This window comes from Leuciscus leuciscus (assembly GCF_965113295.1).
Source record: "Leuciscus leuciscus genome assembly, chromosome: 2".
NCBI lineage: Eukaryota > Metazoa > Chordata > Actinopteri > Cypriniformes > Leuciscidae > Leuciscus > Leuciscus leuciscus.
In genome coordinates, this window is record NC_138726.1 from 8,109,427 (window position 1) to 8,130,584 (window position 21,158).

Here is a 21,158-nt window from a genome sequence, read left to right on the forward strand (position 1 = left end):
GGGATGGGCTGGTGGTCGTTATATGAATATTTATGATAATTAAAACAAGGCTTCCCCCTTTTGAGCAGCATGAACCCCACGTTTCTACAGTTATTAACATTGTAAATCTAGCAACTTTTTTATATTTAAAAAAATGTTTAAACGTACATTTATAACACACTTTCTACTATGTGAGTGTTTCTAACACTACGACTGAGGGAGTGACGGCAAATTTGACATCTTTCTTCACTTCTGACCACTACAATCAATCTCTCAAAACATTTATTTTGTAAAGTCATAGAAACGCTACTGTGGATTTATTTTTTATTTTTATTTTTTTTATCATTTAACTATTGGAGTAAATGGGAATGCAAAAATGATATTTGGGGAACTGCCCAGGGGGCCCACTAAATCAAGACGTTATGCTATATATTCCCCTACTGTTATTATGAACCATTATAGTATATATATATATACCACAGTGTTAGCTTGGTATGCCTGAGTTTAATGAAAACCACAAAAACATTCTATTTAGTAAAAGCAGCTTTCAAAATATCTCCTCTCTCCCCTCCATTAAAATGGTTTACAGATGGTTATTAATTACTTCAGCTCAACAAACAGTAGAGGAGGGACCATAGACTGTAAAAAAACATATGGACGTAGTGTCCGCGACATCACCCGTAGGTTTCCGAAGAGCATTTTTGTAGCCTAAAGTAGGTGGAGCCGGCCATCACGCCACTCCCGGATAACAGAACATGGGCAAAGAGGCGGGACGTGGGTGGAGCCTGGTTAGCAGCAGACAAACGGCTAGTAGTGACAACAGTGGGTGACAACAGTGGCAATCCACCTGTCACTCAAGTAGCCACGCCCTTAATTATGCAGGACTTTATGGCTTAATATAATTTAAACGGATTAGTTATAAAAAAATTCACCCCCCTCACAGTTGTCATGAAGGGCAAAATTAGCTTTATAGACCAAAACCACTTTTTGTACCAGGCTGTAAACATATTTTTTCTGCTGTAAAGTTGGGCATATTAACATGAGGGGGTATATGGGATTGACTCCCTTTTGGAGCCTGTCTCTAGCGGTCAGTCGATGAATTGCAGTTTAAGTCACTTGAAGTTAAGTTACTTGAAGTTGGCTTCAAGAGAGAGACCGGAAGGTTGCCACTCGGGAGGGACCCAATAAAATCACAAGTCCCGCCCAGCTAGTGAACAGAACCAATCAGAGTTGAGGCTACTCCCAGAAGTGAGACTAACTGAAAATGTTGGAGGGAAATCTGGGTACCAGTAACGTGAGAAGGAGAGGTACGCAAGGAGATCAGTCTATCAATCTATCAGTCTATTATCAAAAAGTTATTTAACACTGCAGATTAGCATGATGGGATGCATTTTGCTGCACAATTTACTTTCCCGGGAATAGGACACCTAATAAAAATCATTTTTAATAAGAGCTGCTGACTGCACACTCCTGCCGGTACTGTACATATCATTACTGTATACCGGCGCACACCGTCCGAACAATTACGCGCTCAAAGTCCCTGTCTTTTTGTACTATTATGTAGTTTGTTGGTTTGTATAACACGCAGAAAAAAAGAATATGCATCAGGATTGTTGCTGATGTGTCAAGAAAACGTGAATACAACTCACTGCTCTTGATGGATACATATATTAGCTTTATTTAAAGGTATAGTAGAGGATTTTCTTTTTCTGGGTGGATCATCAAGACTATTGGTCCTCCTAATTGTCAATCATTCTGGTGATATGTTTACGTAAGGCCGTGGTACGTGCTCGTCCCTAGGTAGTTTTCGCTTTCTGCGCATGCACACTTTCAGGTGTATATGTGTGGTAAACTACGGTTTCAGCCATTCATTGAAGCTCGCCGTTCTCACCGGGTTTTTTCTAAATGTCTGAGGGTCGCAAGAGAAAAAGTGTCTACGAATTGTATGACAAGAAGAGAAAGGCCTCTGAAGAAAGAAACAAGACCAGAGTGTTTTTGGGAGAATATTTCACACGCTGGCGTGCGCTAAAAGCACAGGTTGGGCTTCCCACTGATGCCTCAGTCGCGAAGTTTCTACTCGACAGGTAAAGTTTGGCATGCTATTTGGAGAAATCCATTTAAAATCACTGCTAGTAAAAGTTAATGTAAGCTATGATTAGCGATGCTAGCCATCTCTTGTGCACACGTTTAATAGGCGTTCCCTCTCGGGAGCAGGTAGAGTGTTGCGCATGTGCATTTTTTCAAAAAGTGGAGAGGGAGGTTCTTTTAAAAAATTTGGGAAAAATCTCCACTATACCTTTAATAAACGAAAAGAAAATAAAGACAATGAGAAATTTAAGTGGTTTTATTTAGCATTTGACTGCATTCTTGTTAATTTCTGAATGTTTTCCTCAGCTGTTAGACAGAATTTACAAGCTACGGCACTGTTCACCGGAATAGAAGTTCACCCTGAAGTAGAAGTTCAACTTATTCATGACTCTGATGGTTCTGAGAACACTTCAAATGTGAAAAAAGGGTCTATTATATCTCAGGCTAATGGGAGGAAAGATTGGACGTCAGTACCCTGATGGTGGCGCTGTGGAGCTCCTCTCTGACGCTGTTGAGCTGCCTCTGAAGAAAAGATCTCTCTTCTCTCACCGTCAGCTCCTCTCGTGCCCTCTGGAGCCCACAAGATTCCTGGAGTTAGACACACAATGGGTCATTCAAACGTTAGCACAAAAAACAGATTCTATGACACCTCGTTTTGATCATATTCGCCCCTCATGGCAGTGCTTCACATACAGTAAAGACCCTCATTAGTGCAGTTCACCTCTACTGACCTCTACCTTCAGCCTTCATGTGGCTATTGACCCACGCTGAGTCTTGCTTCTCGTAAGAAAAAAAGTACAAATAAAAGGAACAAGTTGTCGGAAATGAAATTTCAATTCATCCAGTCCCTTTATATACTGGTGCAAGAGCTGGCGAGGAGAGCAGGAGGATCAATAGTGTTTAGACAGCAGAGCAGATTTTCTAAGAGCCGAATCAATAGGAAGGAGAGAGGGAAAAATACCTTGGCTTTTCTTTGGGTGTTGCAGTAAATACGAACAAATCAGTGGCCTCAGGCTAAATGGATTGACTAGCCGTTTCCGACTCCTGTGCTGTAAATAAAGATCTATTGGGAAAGCTCTGCCCGGGTCCCTGAGAGGGGGAGAGACGCCACCGTGCCGAAGCTGTCTCACACTCACCTGCACTTAACCTGCTTGAACACGCCGATCTGACACACGAAGGAACGAATCGCCACATCCCTCTGACTAAATGTATTAAAGGGATTGTTCACCCAAAATTGAAAATTTGCTGTTGATTTACTCACCCTCAGGCCATCCAAAATCTAGGTGTCAGTTTTCCTCAGTAAAAAAGTAAAGAAGATTTTTAGCTGAAATCGTGTTCTTTGGTGATTCGTATAATGCAAGTCAATGGCTACCGTCACTTTGAGAGTCAACAAACATATACAGGTAAAACAAAATCAATACCCGTGGCTCCTGATGATACATTGAGGTCTTATGAAGTGAAACAATCAGTCTGTGCAAGCAACTGAACATTAGATACAACATTATTACCTGTAACACAGCCGAGTATTTTGACTCTCAAAGTGATGGTAGCCTAATACGAATCACCAAGGACCAAGGTTTCAGAAAACAAATCTTTACATTAAAATGGACTTGGAAGCATTTTATCATGCCTTCAACATTTATTCTTGCTATTTTGCAAAGGCCTTGGCCATATGTATAGATTTGTTCTACCCTTGGCCCAGATCTAGACTATTCATCTTAAACTATGGAGAAAAGAAAATCCATCATAAAAATATAAAGTTGCTGCATCATTTTCACCATGATCAATCACTCAGTGAACCATTTCACAATGACTCCTTATTTTCCAAGGAGACAACATATTTGAGATATGAGACATAAGTAAAAAAAATTAAAAAAAATCACGGTAAATATAAATATAACAAAATATTTTTATTGTAGTTTATTTCCCATCAATTTTCTCAAGACACAACATGCTAGCTATGAAATGAGCTCCAATAAGCAAGATGAAGGGATTGGCCATTTTATTTAAATAAATAAATAAAAAGTTCCTTTCTTAATTCTGGCACATTATACTTAATTTAAGATGTAGTGAGAATTTGAAAAATAAATATTATTAAACATTATTTTATTCACAAAAATAAAATACATTTTATTTAATTATAAAAAAAATAATATAAAACAAAACCCTGTGCATATATATGTCCACTGTTGGATAGTGTTAGTGGGGAGTTAGTTAGCTAATTTCAGTGTGGTCTCAGACTTTCGGATGCCACTGTAAATGTATTTTAAATGTCCACACAGCACCTCAGAATGATAGTTCTCTCTCCATTTGTTGCCGTGAGGAGAGGAACCTTAATGAAGAGGTTGAACTTGGCCACCTCAGTGACTTTGGTCTAATTACTGACGAACACCACGGGCTAGCGAAGGCAAACTGTGCAGAAGTTCATGATATACGAGCGCTCTCCGCACTCCTCAGCCAAAACAAAAACATATCACAAAAGCCAAAGCAATAAAAGTACCGTCTCGCTCCGAAAGAAAACATTAATCAATAAAATGGAGAGAAATGTGGAAATAAAAGTATGAACTGTGCTATTGACCTTCCCAGCAGGACTGAGGGTGGACTCACTGACATGCCCATGTTTGGTCAGGTTACATGGATTAAGATGAGGTCGTCTTAAGTGTCATGATCAGACTATTCCACAAAGAGAATGAGGATGTCTGAAACATTCTAAAACATCAAAACAAAAAAATAAAAGCATGTTCGTGCACTGTTGGATACAGAGCCACTTTAATGAATTTAACTGTGGCGCTGAGAAACCGCGCAGTGAAATGGGCTGATGCCGCAATATGGCTGTGTCCTCTTTGCCAAGTTCGAGGGTCCTTAATTAATACTGGTACAGTAAAAAGTGCTAAAAATGTGGCTTTTGGTAAAGCAGTACTTCTAATTTCATGGCGTTAACTCCGCTATAACGAATTTAACTCTTTGGTGGCCGAGAAACCGTGCTGCGAAATGGGCTGACGGTGCAATATGGCTGTGTGCATTGTCCTATTTGCCAAGCTCGAGGGTCCTTAACAAATACTGGTACAGTAAAAAGTGCTCAAAATGTGGCTATTGGTAGAGCAGTACTTCTAATTTCATGGCCTTATGTCCGCTATGACAAATTTTACACTTTGGCGGCCAAGAAACCCTGCACTGCAAACTGGGCTTATTCCGCAACAATGCTGTGTGCACTGTCCTATTTGCTAAGTTCAAGGGCCATAAACAAATACTGGTACAGTAAAAAGTGCAAAAATGTGGCTTTTGGTAAAGCAGTACTTCTAATTTCAAGGCCTTATGAAACCGCGCTGCGAAATGGGCTGATGTGCACTGTCCTATTGGCCAAGTTCAAGGGGTCATAAACAAAGACTGATACAGTAAAAAGTGCCTTATGTCTTATGTCCGCTTTAACGAATTTAACTCTGTGGCGGTCGAGAAACCGTGCCGCGAAATCGACTGTCGACGCAATACGGCTGTGTGCATTGTCCTATTTACCAAGTTCAAGGGGCAAAAAAAAAAAAAAAGGCTGATACAATAAAAAGTGCTCAAAATGTGGCTATTGGTAGAGCGGCACTTCTAAATTCATGGCCTTATGTGGCGTAATATGTGGCTCAGTGTGCATTGTCCCACAGCATAATTTCAATGGTTCATATAAAAAGACTGGTACAGAAATAATTCTCAAAATTTGGATTTTGTAAGAGCAGTTTGTCTAGTACGAGGCTAAATCCAGCTGTTTATTTGTTTGTTACTTATTGATGCGTGAACCTTCCCTGTATATAACACAACGCTTTCTAAAGTGCTCTGTGTCTATGACGCTGCTCGCAATAAGCGCTGTTGGAATTTAATGAAGAAATTACAGGTGATGAAAGCACCTGTAAGGATGCATTAAATCTGACAAAGAGGCTTAATAAAGGGTGTATTGATCTTGTAAAATGCGATTTTTTAAGAACATTTTAATGTACCAATATTTTTTATTGGGCGATGGGACACAAGGGATTATTGCCTTGACGAAATCCAAATTTTGAAAAAAAAAATTAAAGCACCAACTTTTTTTTATGAATTATTACACTATTATGGACCCTTGAACTTCGTTAATAGGCCACCACAGAGAATGCGTTTAAGGGGACATAAGGCCTCGATATTAAAAGAAAGACTGGCCTAACAAAATCATGTGCATACAATAGTTTCTCATGAGCATGCAAAAAGTTTCTTTATTTTTTTGCAAAGGTCCCTTTAGAGGCTCTATAGCACGACAGTGCTAGTGAACAATTTAAATTTTGAGAGTGTGAATTATTATCATTTTTATTAATCCACATTGCAAAAAATGCTCGTAGCAGAAAAAAACAACACTATTATGAAATTCAGCTGTGTGTCACTCTATAGCACCAAGTACAAAGTTGAAGAATCCAACTTTCCCGGGCTGAAATGAATGCGGAAAATGGTAAGATTTTTGTGTGTGTGTGTTAATGAACAGAATGCAGGAAGAGGCTGTGCTTGTAAGCATAAGGTCTTTTTTGACTTTGTGAAGTGTCATTTGGTTTAGGATGCGTTTGCATAATTCACTGCTGATATATTCTGCAGCAAAGGTCAGTGTAGATTGGGCTGTGACTGCGGCTGCTGGAGGAGCAGAGGGACATCACAGTTCAGCCAAATGTCCTCTCAAGAACATTACCTTAATGATACCATTCCTCACACTAGCAGAGGGAAAGAGAAAGAAATGAGTCAAAAAGGACATTCTTTGACCCAGATTCCTTGATTGGAGAGAGGTGTTTAAAAGCACACTTTCAAAGTCTGGCTTAACAAACTTGGAAAGTTTAACTTGTTTGAGTAAAAAAAAAAAAAAAAAGAAAGAAAGAAAGAAAGAAGAAGACGACAAGTTTGACCTCATTTGGACAAAAAATGTGGACAAAAAAAACATGCAATGTTCACTGCGGGTACATATTCAGGATATATATTAGTTTAGTAACAGCTTCATTAGATGTTTATTTGCTTGCTTAACCAAACCACTATTACATGGCTCTCTGTAATATTTAATTCTGATTCCTCAATCCTGGAATTCTGTGGTTTTACTGTATATTTTGTGATTGTATATTTGAACGCTGCTCATGTCAACCAGTTTCCTACATACATAAATAATAAAAAATAAATTGTAATAGATTGTTTAACTTTCCTGCACCATTTGTGCTATGGACTTTAATGATAGTCAGGGTTATTATTGCTAAAACCAAAACATTAAAGAACATTATCATTACTTGAAATAAAATAAACATTACCTGAAATAAAAATTCTCATTTTCATTTAGTTCAAATTGAAATACTAAAACATCTAAAACTAAATAAACTAAAAATATATAGACATATAAAAAAACTAGTACTAATACAAATGACAAAACACAGTGTTAATTACTTTTATATTAACTATTATTCATAGAATATATATATATTTATGTATATATACAGTATATATATATATATATGTATATATATATATATATATATATATTCTATGAATATATGAATCTATCTTTTTACATTTTTATTTTTCATTTTAGTTTGCTTCATTTGAATTTTTGTTTGTCTTTGTAATTTTACTTCAACTTCAATTTAAAGTTTTTTTATTTTTTATTTATGTTTTAAGATTAGATTTTATTTCAGAATAATTTAAATATTATGTGTAATTATTAGTTTTAGTTAACCATAAAAATACTGTTTTGAAGTCTAGCTCAGATTTAAAGTGATCTTTTCTAAAAAAAAATCTCAAATTGTGAATAACATGATCTCTTTGCTTTGGTAACCCTCTTCTGAAACATCCTGTGCACTTTACTGTCACTTTCGGTTGGATACAATCATAAAAGTTAATGCTTGACAGATTTGTATGGTCTATCACACACTTTTGAAACACAGAAGCACATTGGAGACAATGATTTCATCTAAACAGTCCTCACTGTGAGGTCCGTCTGCAGATGTTTCTTGGGTCTGTACAGTAGCTTGTGTCCAGAGGCACTGCAGCCGCCCCGGGCCGTTCTCTAAGTGGTCTTTACTTTGAAAACACAGGTGGTCTCCGGGGGCCAGGATGAGTGGCTCTCCCAGCCCCACACAACACTTTGAATAATAAATCCATACATCATAAGGACATGTCAGAGCTTGATTCACGGCGGTAAAGCGCTGAGGTATTAGCTTTAATAACACAGGATTGAGTCAGGCACTTGCTCTTTCCTGACAAATACGGGCAAATCAATTAATTCCACTGACATTCCACGCCGAAAGCACACAATATAAATTCCACGTGGCCGCGACTTTCGTGTTTTTTGTTTTCGGAAGAAGGGGCGAATGTGTGAGTCATTTCTTACTTTTATGCCCTCATTTATGAAATATTCCACCACCTTCCACATTTGTTTTTGTTGAGAACTTTCTCGTAAAAGGTTACAGGATCTGGAGCGCAGGAGAAAGACAAGTAGCTCCAGCTGAAGCTCTCTGTTACCAGAAGGCGTAAGGTGCTTTATTCTCTCGCTGTTGATATTCTCCACATAATGATGGATAGAAGCATCAGTCTGGCCTATCAATCCCTGGAGAGTTATGCAGCTTCGAGGGTAAAACATACCTCAGAATCTGAGCGCTAGTGCTAATGGTCGTAGTAAGGAATCATGGGAGTCAGTGAACACACTGAAGGATGACCATTATAGTGACAGGAGAACAGAAAATCCCTAGAATCTTTTGAAATAGACTCATTGTTCTGACGTCACCAGCTCAGGTCATACACTACCATTCAAAAGATTGGTGTCGGTTTTGATAGAAGCCTCTTGTGCTGCAAGGCTGCTTTTTTTTTAATCATAAATAAAGTAAACAAATAATACTAATATTGTGCAATATTATTTAAAAAAACTAATGAAATGTTTAATATTTTAATATATGTTAAAATGTAATTTATTCTTGTGATGGTAAAGCTGAATTTTTAGCATCATTACTTCAGTCTTCAGTGTCACACGATCCTCCAGAAATCATTCTAATATGCTGGGCTGCGTTTCCTGAAACCTTCTTAACGCTACGTCGTACCTTATCGTTAATACGTGTTTCCCGAAACGTTCTTAGTTAAGTATACCTTCTGTAAGTCATACGTTCGGAAGGTTGGTCTGGACCACTCTTAGCTTCACCTTATCACTGTTGCAGGTCTATACGAATATAATTCTGAAGTTTTAATACACCCAGACAGTGTTCAGTTAGGCTAATTCAAGTGTTTTCATGCAAAGAATAAAATTGTCATTACACTGATTGTTGTTAGATTTTTAATTGTATTATCCAAAGGTACATCAGCTGGCAAACCATTAAAGGCTAGTTTAATAGACCATTAATAGTCTATTTAAAGGGAATGATTGTGGTGGGGAGTTTGCTCAAACCATGGCAGCGATACAGCGAATTGTTGTTCTAAAAGACGGCGCCGTTTGCGGAGCGCTTTTAAAGGCCAGTGAAAGCATAAGCTACTGTCAGTTAAGTCCTATTGGGACGCTAATTGTTTCTCATGGGCTCGTACAGTATTTTAAACATTTACAGGGGTAAGTCGGTGATTTTAGTGCCGTCCGAATCCATAATGTCAGTGTTTTTTCTCACCCAACCCGCGTAAAAATCCCTGGCCAAATTAGCCTACCTACTGTTTTTTGACAAACAGGTCGTGTGGTAATTGAATTGCCGTCTGAATCCACATCTCTGAGTTTACAAGAAGAGATTCAAAATTCACTGTTTGAATCATTTTTGATCACTGCCGAGCACCGTACATAAGATGTACACTTTTATTACTGAAATGCTGGAAAGTATTTACAAGAACAATATTCCATCGCAGCTCCTCCTCAGCAAACAAAAATAGGAAAGAGAAGAAAGCACATAAAAATTTGAAATGGTTATTATGGCAGCAATATATGATACAACTTTAAAATATGTAGGCTAGGGTATTATAGTTTGGATTATTTTTTATAATATCCCATGAGTCCTACTAAATGCAATTTCAACTATTTCTGAAGTGCTTCATTTATAAAGAACACCGCTTTCTTGCATAATGCAGTGAAGTATGGCAGGCCGTTTGAACTTTTATTCATTTCCAGGATACTAATTCTTGATATCAACAATTCAATTTTTACTAGTTAAAATGATAGTTATTGATATCAGGAATTAGATTTCTACTATAACAATGCTAATTCTTCATATCCACAATTACATTTTCACTAGTTAAAATGCTAATTCTTGATATCAACAATTTAATTTCAACTAGTAAAAACTATAATTCTTGATATCTGTAATTGTATTTTCACTAGTGAAATGAAATGTCACCATAGGCTGCTATTCAAAATCCATTGTTGATATCAAGAATTGATTTCTTACTTGTTGAAATTCCAATTTCACATATCAGAAATACAATTCTTACTAGTAAAAACCTTTATTTTTGATATCAAGAATTAAACTGTCACTAGTTGAAATGTCTATTCTTGATATCAACAATTGAATTGCTACTAACAATGTTCATTTTTGATATCATGAATGTGATTGTTACTCGTAAAAAAGCCATTTTAGCTATCTGAAATAATATTGATATCAGAAATACATTTTCAGATATCAAAAATGAAAAATTTTACTAGTAGCAATTCAATTGTTGATATCAAAAATGATATTTCTACTAGTAAGAAATCAATTTTTGATATCAACAATTGATTTTGAATGGCAGCCTATGGTGACATTTCACTAGTGAAAATATAATTACAGATATCAACAATTAAATTGTTGATATCAAGAATTACATTTTTGATATCAACAATTCATATCCTGGAAATGAATAAAAGTTAAAACGGCTTGCCATAGTGAAGCAGCCCCTGCACAAGAGAATAATTGATTCTCGAGCCATCGATATCAACAGATTCAGCACCATCGCCACGGACAGCGCCGGGTAACGTCGCACGTATGGTATGGTTCGGGGAACACGCCTAGAAATGGTATACCTTTAGTTAAGTTATACCTTAAGAGTCTTCGTAGCGCGCTAAGAGACAACGTTATCCGGAAACGCAGCCCTGGTTTGCTTCTAAATTATTATTGGTACTCTGTTAAATTATTAATAATGGTTCTTTATTATTATCAATGTTCAAAACACTTGTGCAGCTTTATATTTTATTGGAAACCATGATACATTTTTCCAGGGTTCTTTGATTAATAGAAAGTTCAAAAGAACATAATTTATTCGTTGTTAATGATACTTTATAATACCTTTTATTTTATTATATCACTATTTTATTTATTCTAACACATTTATTCATCTTTGTTCATGTTAATTTAGGTAAAAAGTAATTAATTGCAGAATTGTCATTCTATTCCTTTAATGCATTAACTAATGTTAACTAATGGAATGTTATTGGTGTTACTCAGTTTCACTTGCAATTCACACAATGTGTTGAAGCAATTCTGTCACTGTTACTGTGAATCATTATCATTTCCTTCATTGTAATCACAGTAGGCTAGATTGTGTTTGCTTTAACCTGATGTTAACCTTTCCAATACGTCAGTGCTGTTGATCTATCTGGATGAGCCGAATGCGGTCTCTTCTGTTCAGCTGATCAGTCATCTCTACACCAGCTACTAGTGACCATAAATGTCCAGCTTGGACCACCATGTAAAACCATTAACCATCTGTATTTGTTTTCCAGCATTGTCACCCTTTGAATTGTGCCTCTCCATCCGCTGTCCACTAATACACAGTTCATAAATATTGTCTTATCACTGTCGTCATCATCATCATTTTCCCCCAATACTCTCAGAGACAGGGAAATTTGGAGGCAATTACCGAAGTGACAAGTGAAATGGGAACAAGAAGCACTAGAAAGAGAAGGTTGCCATGGAAACCATGCAAGGAGATCAGATTACATGCGCATTGGTCAGGTGAACCTCCAGCCTTACTGCATACAGAGGCCTGGCAGCACACGACAGACCAAAGGGCACTTAACCTCAATCACTGCGCACAATCCTCAGCCAATCAGGCTGGATGTAATTGCTATTTTTGTCCAAAGGTCAGATGGTTGTGTGCATCTGGGGCTGTGGAACACACAGTACACTTTCCACCCAAAGCCATGGACAAAACTGATGGCATTTGCAAGGAGGTACAAGCATAATATCTTGCAATATCAGGGGTATTTCCTCCGAGGATGAGAAAGGGATGTCTCCTCAAAAAACTGGATGAGAAAATAATAATAATAATAACAATTTATAATAATAATAAATAAAACAACGCAAATATTACAAAATGTGACATTGCAAAGTGTAAAAGTCACTCGTTTTTATAAAGTAACACTGTCCAACAGCGACACCCGCAGGTAGCGGGAACTTTCAACAGAGAGTTTGGACCGTTCGTAAAGACCCGCCCCCTTTAGTTACTGTTGCTATGTCCGACAAGCCGTGCCACTCTCACGCCACACAACATGTTCTCACGCAGTGAAAAATACATGGCGGAGCAAAGAGGACACTGACAACACGCTGAGCGACAGGACAGAGCAGGTTACTTTTAAATGAAACAAAGTCTCAACTTTCAAATTTGGTCCTTTTTTAAAGAAATGTAAATAGTACCGTTTAGAGGCTCTTTAATGTGTCTGACAGATCGCTTTAAAGCCTCAGTTAAATCTGCTCGTGAACCGATCATCTCTTCCTTCTAGTTAATTTATAGCATCAAATTAACATGAATGAACATCAGAAGGAACGTTCTTTCAACCGTGGAAAGATGTCAGTACACACCGTTTTTAAGGTCAAATCCACCAATGTGAATCTACTAACTCTCCTGACTGCTTTGTCAGACAAAATGTCTGATTATGATCGGTCAGATCGCCTATCAATCAAACTCCCTGCGAAGGGTGAATTGAGAATGGGTGTGTTGGACATCGGCTGCGGCTGGATGTAACCGATCGGCGAGAGTAGCCGTGTGCAGGCGGGAAGGAGCTGCAAACGGAGACGTGAAGGCTCCCGTAGTGACCGCTCACGTGGTGTTTGCATACTTTACCACAGCTGAAGTGAAATAAATGCAATATTTGCCAAATACACAGATGTTTCAGAGACATTTTCATTCAATACTTTATGTACTGCTTCATACAGCGTCTGTTTGAACAAGAATACAGTTCAACATAAGCCTATAGCAACTATAAGTGGAGTCGACGTTTTTTAATCTGTTTTATTTTTGATAAACATGACACGATATAACATCGCGACTACATGAAAAGTGTGTTTACTGTTATAAAAAACTGATTTGTGAGCTTTAGTGGAACTAAAGGTGTGAGAATATACACGGTGAATCCGGCCAATCGTGGAACAGCTGTGTCGTCGTCAGAGCTTGTGCAGCCGCTCTGGAGAAGCTGCGCTGGCTGAGTTCACCGGCTACTCTCGAATCGCTCTTGTGGTACTTTGAGGGCTTACGTCACAGTCACGTGGCGTCGGCGCTGTATCAAGTCGGACAAAATTTCTAACCGGCATGCACTGCTTCAAATCAGCCACCGATTGGTCTGCGCATGAAGTCGAACAAGCCTAATGTATAGGAGAAAATCACGTGAGACCCATCGTGAAACGATTGGAAATGATTGCTTCACGCGATAAATCCCACCTCTTGATTTCGTGTGCGTTCTCAAATCGGCCTGAAAGGGATAGTTCATCCAAAAATAATCCCATAATTTACTCACCTCAAGCCATCCTAGGGTGTATATTACTTTCTTCTTTCGGCCAAACACAATCAGAGTTTTTGAAGCTCCAAAAAGCACATCCATCCATCCATCATAAGTGATATTTGTATTAGTAAATCTTGAAGTTTGATGGTTGGACGTCTCTTTTACCCAGCAGAGAGGAAAATCTTCCCATTTACATTATCTACACATTTACATGCTTCATTCCAGCCCTGATGTTATTTAATCAAGATTTAATTTCATTTAATCTAGAGCAATCTCCATTTAATCAAGCACAGCTAAATGTGAGACGCATGTGCTAATCAGGCAGAAGAGCGAGCGGTTAGAGTTCAGGCATTCATTAGCACCGCTATTAACACGTCACCTCAGAGTGTTTTGCAAACATCTTCAAACCGGCGCGATTGTCTATTCACCGTGAAACGTTTGTATACGTGCATTTCAATAAGACACCTTAAAAAGGCTCGTGTCTCATTTACAAGCCTCCTGTTATTATTCTGTTTCATTTTAAAAACTTGTTCTGACTTGAATGTGTGACAAACACCTTAAAGGTGACAGCAAAGACATTAAACCCCCAGGACGAGTGTATCCGCGCCACTGGCAAATTACCACTGATTAGCATTGATTTGAAAACAAAAACCACAGCGTGACACAAATCAAAAGTGCAGTCAATGTTGATGCATAAGTGATATGGCAAATCTCAAAATAGCTCAATAAATATGTCGGAAAGTTACGAACGAGAAAGACGGAGGGCGAGAGAGGGGAAAAAAATCAGAGTGAAGCAATTACAGATCTAATCAGAGCTTTCTGCATGAAGGTACGGCTCTCCTATCTCCCTCCCATTTGCATCATAACACAGCTTGCAATATTAATTTCCGAGTTTACTGCTTATTGGAAGTGCAAAGTATGAAAAGCCATTAAGGCTGCAAATGGGAAAGCAATTTGCTGTCACACGGATTCGGCTCTATTCGGCTCTTGTTAACCATTTGGAATTAGAGTCATTTGGCGAGAGGCATTCTACAGCAGTCCACTAAAATAAGTAATTATGCTTGCCTTCTCTCTCCCTCCATCTCCCCGCCTCTCGCTCTTTCATTTGCGCGGGCGAGGAAAGCGGGATGGGTGGATGAGGTTGAAGGGCGTTAGGGGTGAGTAAGTGGATGCAGAGGCAATTAAAGTTGGTAGCTATCTGTTTGGCTAATGCAGGGACACACACACACACACACACACACACACACACACACACACACACACACATTGTATAATGCTCATGCCTGAGGGCCAGGAGGAAAGAGGGAGAACAGATGCTGGGCGGCCATCTCCTTTTACTGCCAGTGTAACTCTTAATCTAATCTCACGCGCTCGAGAACGGCGCGCCTCATTTCAGCCCTCTGTGTTTCACGCGCCAAATCACGACTGTGTGCGTTCTTATTGCGAAGCGCCTTGAAGGTAAAAATCACTCGTAATGATTCACGCTGGGACTTGGAGAACCTCTTCAGCTACAAATGATTTTCGTCTTACAAACATCTCATCAACAGTCAAGCTTTTCCTGCTGAAAAGATCAGCTTAGACGGCATGCATTTTGACGACTGTAATTTCACCAAGTAGGACGTGATCAACATCTTTTGTTGGTCCAAGAGCAACATTCATGTCTAAGAAAAATAGACCTAAACACTAAATACCCCTATTACTAGGTAAACCCCAGAAACCTTTAAGAACAACTTAGCAACCATATAGAGCCGTCCCGGCAACAATCAGCAACAAAGAATAGGAATCGTAAGTTTGCATTCACTGCAAATTGAGCCACTCTAAATAATGAGCTGAATTATTAAACTGAATTACGAGCTGCTTGCGTGTAAAAGTTCATAGTGTCACGCTTCACTCGGAAAAGCAAAGCATATAATTATTTAATTAAAGGGGCTATATGTAAGAATTGTCATGTATTAATAGCTTTTTTTAATTGCTAATATGTGAACAGCTTAAAAAATCAGTGCGAGCAAAAGCTGGCTGCAGTTCACCAAGTGGCCACTGGTGTCACTGATAACAAGGGTTCCTGAATTCTACAGGTCTATACTGTACAGCCACTTTAAATAAGCTTTTGCAAACCGTTCACACGACAACAATATGCTTAAAATGGAGAAGTTTTTCCTTTGAGTTTTCCGCATACAGACGACACCATTGTCAAAATGATCCCCATTCACACGGATCCGCGAAAACGACTAAGAACGCTGTATTCTGCTGCCAGGCCATTAGATGGCGATGGAACACTATAGACTGAACACGTAATATGCATGTGCATGACGCCATCGTCTTCAGAGATTTGCGTTTTTGTTGTTTACACGGTGACCGTTTTAAATAACTTGCACTATGAAACCCGTTTTCAAAAGTTTGCGTTTTCAGGCACCCACTTGTAAACGAACGGCCAAAATAAATAAAAAAGTTAGGGCTGTCCCCGACTATGGATTTTCATAGTCGAATCAGAATCGTCATGTCTTGCCTATAGTCGACTAATAGTCGAATCATGTGTATGGGGGCGGGACTTTAACGTTTCAATGCCGCGATGTACAGAAAATCACACAAAGATATAGAAGAAAATGTATAAAAACATTTTTGATCAATAAAACTAAGAAATAACATAAATAACTCCAGAAAGGCCACACTGCAGACAGGATTTACATTTCACATGCAAATCAAATTAAATCGGCTAAATTACCTGTGCGAGCAGGCCAGCCTACAGCACAACATCGATGCACCGAAAAAATAAACAATTAATTTACTAAATTAAATTAGAACAGAATATACCTTTCTAATAAATAAAAATACAAAACGAAATAAATCAGATTCAAGTCACAGGATGAGGAGCAAATGTGTGCAAAATGCCTAAAGTGCAGGGGAACATATATTCAAAACACAAGCCACAAATAGTTAGATTAGATAACCCTGACAGATTAATAGATAAAATTAAAATAAAGAAATTATTAAAATAACGATAGTAGCCAGAATTTTCAACTTTGTCTTTTTAACTGCAGAAACAACAATTAATGCTAAACTGGAGAGGCAGTCTTTTTAGCTAATAATGTTCACAGCATCCAAAAATAAAATTAGAACCGGCTGAAAAGTTTTGAAATCACTTGTACCTGATCGAGAGAGCAAATCCTGAACGTCTTTCACTCTGTCTGTCCGTTGGAGTCTTTTCAAATTGTGCGCGCGGATAAAATACATTCTAACGTGAAACCCAGTCTATGCGTGAAACATGTTAACGTTGGCCGGCAGAAGTGCGATCATGGTTTTCCTGATGCTAAATCCAGCCTTGGAGAATATCCTTTCTAATCGTGTACATCCACACTTTAGATTTTCTTATCCCAGACATTGTTAAAGATTTAAATCCTTGCCACGAAGACGCTCCTCTGTCGGTCACGGATTGAAAGTGAAACTTAAATCTGTCACGCGTGGTGTTTGGATTTATTCACGCACGTTAAAAAATATTTATTAAAAGCTTCTTTCTTTGCACATTTTTATATACAGCATTATCATAATAGGCTGAATATTAACGTATTTACATAAAAGTTAGTTCTATGTGAAATCAGACATTGAGCGCCCTTATATAGCCAAAGCTGCATGATCCTCGTTTCATAACACCTCTGCGAAGATTCGACCGTGAGATCGGTAGTCGAATCAGGCTCCTCCTATCGAAGCATCGAATCTTCGACTATTCGGGGTCACCCCTAAAAAAAGTTCTACGTTTTTAGTTGAAACAGCCCCTAAGAAATATCACAATTTTGGATTTATTTTGATCAATCATGCAGCTCTAACACAGTAATGAATTGCAGTTCAGTGAGTGAGTCAGACTAACTGAGAAACTAATTCATAAGTGTTTCTTATTCACTACAAAGACAAATCTCGAGAATCAGAAATAACTGGTCATGCTGTATGATTCACTAACAAGAACCAGCTCAAGAGTCATTTGCTCTACACTGAATACTAATGTAGGGAACACTTTCAGAGTGTTTTAGTACATTTTATACATTGTCGGAAGAACAAATGTTTAACTCACAGAACCAAAGATCATGAAATTCATTCGGTTGCAGTATTGATATAAAAATTTAATTTGTCTTGCTGGTTAAGCTAGTTTAGATGACAAGTGGGAAAACAAGTATCCAGTGCTAGAGAAAGAAACATAGGAAACATTCCCAATCCTTTCCTTTCAAGCTACACGTTCAAACCTGTTCAGGCGAGCCCTTGTGCCGCCCAGCATGACTCTGTTTCAACCACAACCCCATGCGGCTGCATTCAGTCCCACTCCATCTTGCAGAGACAGAGAGAGAGAGAGCGAGAAATTTATGAAGCCCCTGGTCCTCAGGTCTGTAGAGGTGTTTTATGGTAGGACCTGCAGGACCTATTAAGGCAGTGCGGATCTCTCCGATCCGAGCGCGGGTATCGATCGACAGCAGCACCAGGCCCGGGCCTGCCAGCCTAGTTAAAGCCCTGCGTATATGTGTGTGTGTGTGTGTGTGTGTGTGTGTGTGTGTGCGACAGTACGCAGTTGGAAATGAAAATGGGGTCTTGGTGTGTAATGATCTGTGTGTGAATAAAATGAGCAGACTGGAGAGACAAAAAGGAAGATAAATTAAATTATCCCTCTGTTCCTGCAGGAGCTGCACTGCAATCGCCCATGCTTAGCTGCTTCACCGAGGATATGTTTGGGAGGAGGAAATGAAAGGAAGGCAGATGGGGAGAAAATGGTAAGGATGTGAGAAAGGAGTTGAGGAGACGTGTTGAGAAAGACGCACTTATCGGTAAGCTTTGTTACCAAACCTAGTGAGTTGACATAGGCAGCTTCCCTCTAAGACAGCATAACCTAATTCAAATGGAACTTCATAAGTGACTGATGTGGAATGGTCTGAATAGGCAGCAACGCCACACATTGTACACAAAGTGCATGGGAGACTCAAAAGAAGCATGGCAAGTTTTGGAACAGCGCAATACACTTGTATCCCATTTACTTTAGAGGGGACACATCTGCACACATTTAAAAGATCAACATGAGCACGAGAAAATGGCATGTCTACATCAACATCTTTAAAAATAGTTGATTAGAAATAGAATTTGAGGTTTTGTGTATGACAGAACACAAAGTTTATTTAAAGAAAATCACTCACTTTTTGTGGTGTTTTATGCAAATATTAAATTATTTGTTGGGTTATCATGTAATAGTGATGCAGGTATATTCAGTATTCACTAAAAAAGTTTTAAAAAAAAATCTTCTTTTAATTGCCACGTTGACAGTTATTTGTCAATGCCAATAATCTCAAAATTACCACATTTCAGCTGATATATTAGCCTGTCACATACCATTGCACCATGTTATGCACCATCTTATACTACTATGTAATGCATTGGTATAAATATGGTAATAAAAGGACATATATCAAAGTTCCCACTACCATCTGATACTATCACTGTACCATAGTACCACCATTTTTTGAATTGGCATTGTGGATACTACAACACTTTACACTGAGCCTCATAACCTACAGCAGCTGGAACAAAGCAAATACATACATGTGAAGAGAGAGAGAGAGAGAGAGAGAGAGAGAGAGAGAGAGAGAGAGAGAGAGAGAGAGAGAGAGAGAGAGAGAGAGAGAGAGAGAGAGGGGAAGGGAGAGCTTTTGGGGGCTAGTAGTGTGTGTGTGTCTTTGGTCCTATAGGTCCAGACCCCCCTGAACCCCACCCCCACCCCCAGCTCCTCTCCCTATCCCCTGCTCTAATTAATGCACACCTCGCACATCATTAAGACGTTTGCTGTAGAATTAATAGAAAGACAGATTAAAAATAAATTAAGAAAAATGCGTTGGAGAATGCCTGCACGCACTTCATAAATCACCCGGGCAAAGGCAGGCGCTGGCTCCCTATAATTAACTGCAGACTATTTATTTTATCCTGACGGTATAAATTAGAATTCAGACACACAGATTATATTAGGGGTGTCTGTCATGCGGAACTGCAGCGAGATGTGCGGAATATTTTAAGGATACAAAGAGGAGAGTGGAGAAGAGGAATGAGAAAGAAAAAAGGGGGATGGGAAAAAATTTCCTCTGCATTCTGCAAAGAAACATATTTTTAGTTTTACAAAAAGATACTACCAAAATAATTGCATGAATAAAAAAACGATATATATATACATATATAGATATATAATATATACATGCTGAATCACAGAACTCTGACTTTTCAACCGATAACTGGCAGGTCAAATGTGTTTTAACCCTAAAGGTGTGGTCACATTTACCATTGCTCAGGGAATTTTCACCGGCGAAATCCAGTCATTCCGATAGGAATCGGGAGTTTTGCATAAGGGCAAAAAGTTCCCCAAGCAGATATTGCTCATGTTCACCGGGCTGATCAACAGAAAGCTGCTTGGTTTTAAAGTGCTTCATACTATTGACAATAGAAATTTTATTGCATGTTATATTTCGCTGAAATTTCGCTAATGAGATCATATCCTAACGCTTGCACATTAGCAGTCCAACACAGCAACATTGGCTAAACCAATGACATATGGAGGGAGTATTTGAAAACAATTATAATTTTTGCAATTATGTTTGGTAATGATAGTCCATTATCGTGGCGCAGTTAAAAAGCAGCATTTGGCTAATTTGATCAGACATTCAACTATAATAAAAATGTATGCTTGTTATATTTTGGTTTTCATGGACTTTTAGTTTGTATCTTCTTGTTTTGCATGTGTTCAGTTTCTGTGATTTTTTCGATGGTTACTGTTTATGTTCTTCACCTGTGTCTTGTTTGATTGCTCGTTTGCTCTGTATATATTGCACCAGAGAATGTCTAATATGGCGAGAAGTTTCACTCTCACTACACTTCCGGCTTTTGAACTGGTTGCAGTTCCACTCTGATTCCATATGAGGGCGCTCACAGGACGAGTGCAGAATGAATGGAGGTCAATGGCGGTATACCCCTCAAAATCCACTTTTCTCAGGATATAATTTTTTGTCTAGTAATTTGAATGTTGTATTCGAAAGGAGATGCAAAGAAATTACACATTGCTGGGTGTTAGATTTTTTAGAGTCACTTATTTGCTTTAAAAAAGTCTTTCAAAATGTCAGTGACGTCAGAATGCTGACGTCATTAGCAGAATGCTAGCGTGTTATGGGCAACAACAACTCAACCTGTAAGAAATCAAAACGACATAAGTACTCGTTCATTCAACTTTCGACCTAAAACCCATGTTGAACTTGCAAAATCTACAATCACATCTGAGATTTCTCAACGGCAATCGGGTGAAAGAGACAAATTTAGCCGTCTAGCCCCATTGACTCCCATTCATTTTGCACTCATGGCAAGCGCCCCCAGTGGAACTCTGGTGGTACTA

At 38.5% G+C, this 21,158-nt stretch overlaps 1 protein-coding gene across 1 annotated transcript in view; it reads right to left on the reverse strand.

The window, feature by feature from the left end:
• pmfbp1 (polyamine modulated factor 1 binding protein 1) overlaps positions 1-21,158 on the reverse strand; it is a 220,747-nt gene that overhangs the window by 63,375 nt on the left and 136,214 nt on the right. Inside the window, exon 8 of the mRNA XM_082161301.1 lies at positions 2,542-2,655. Coding sequence (XP_082017427.1) covers positions 2,542-2,655 — 114 coding nt within the window. The remainder of the gene's footprint in view (positions 1-2,541; positions 2,656-21,158) is intronic.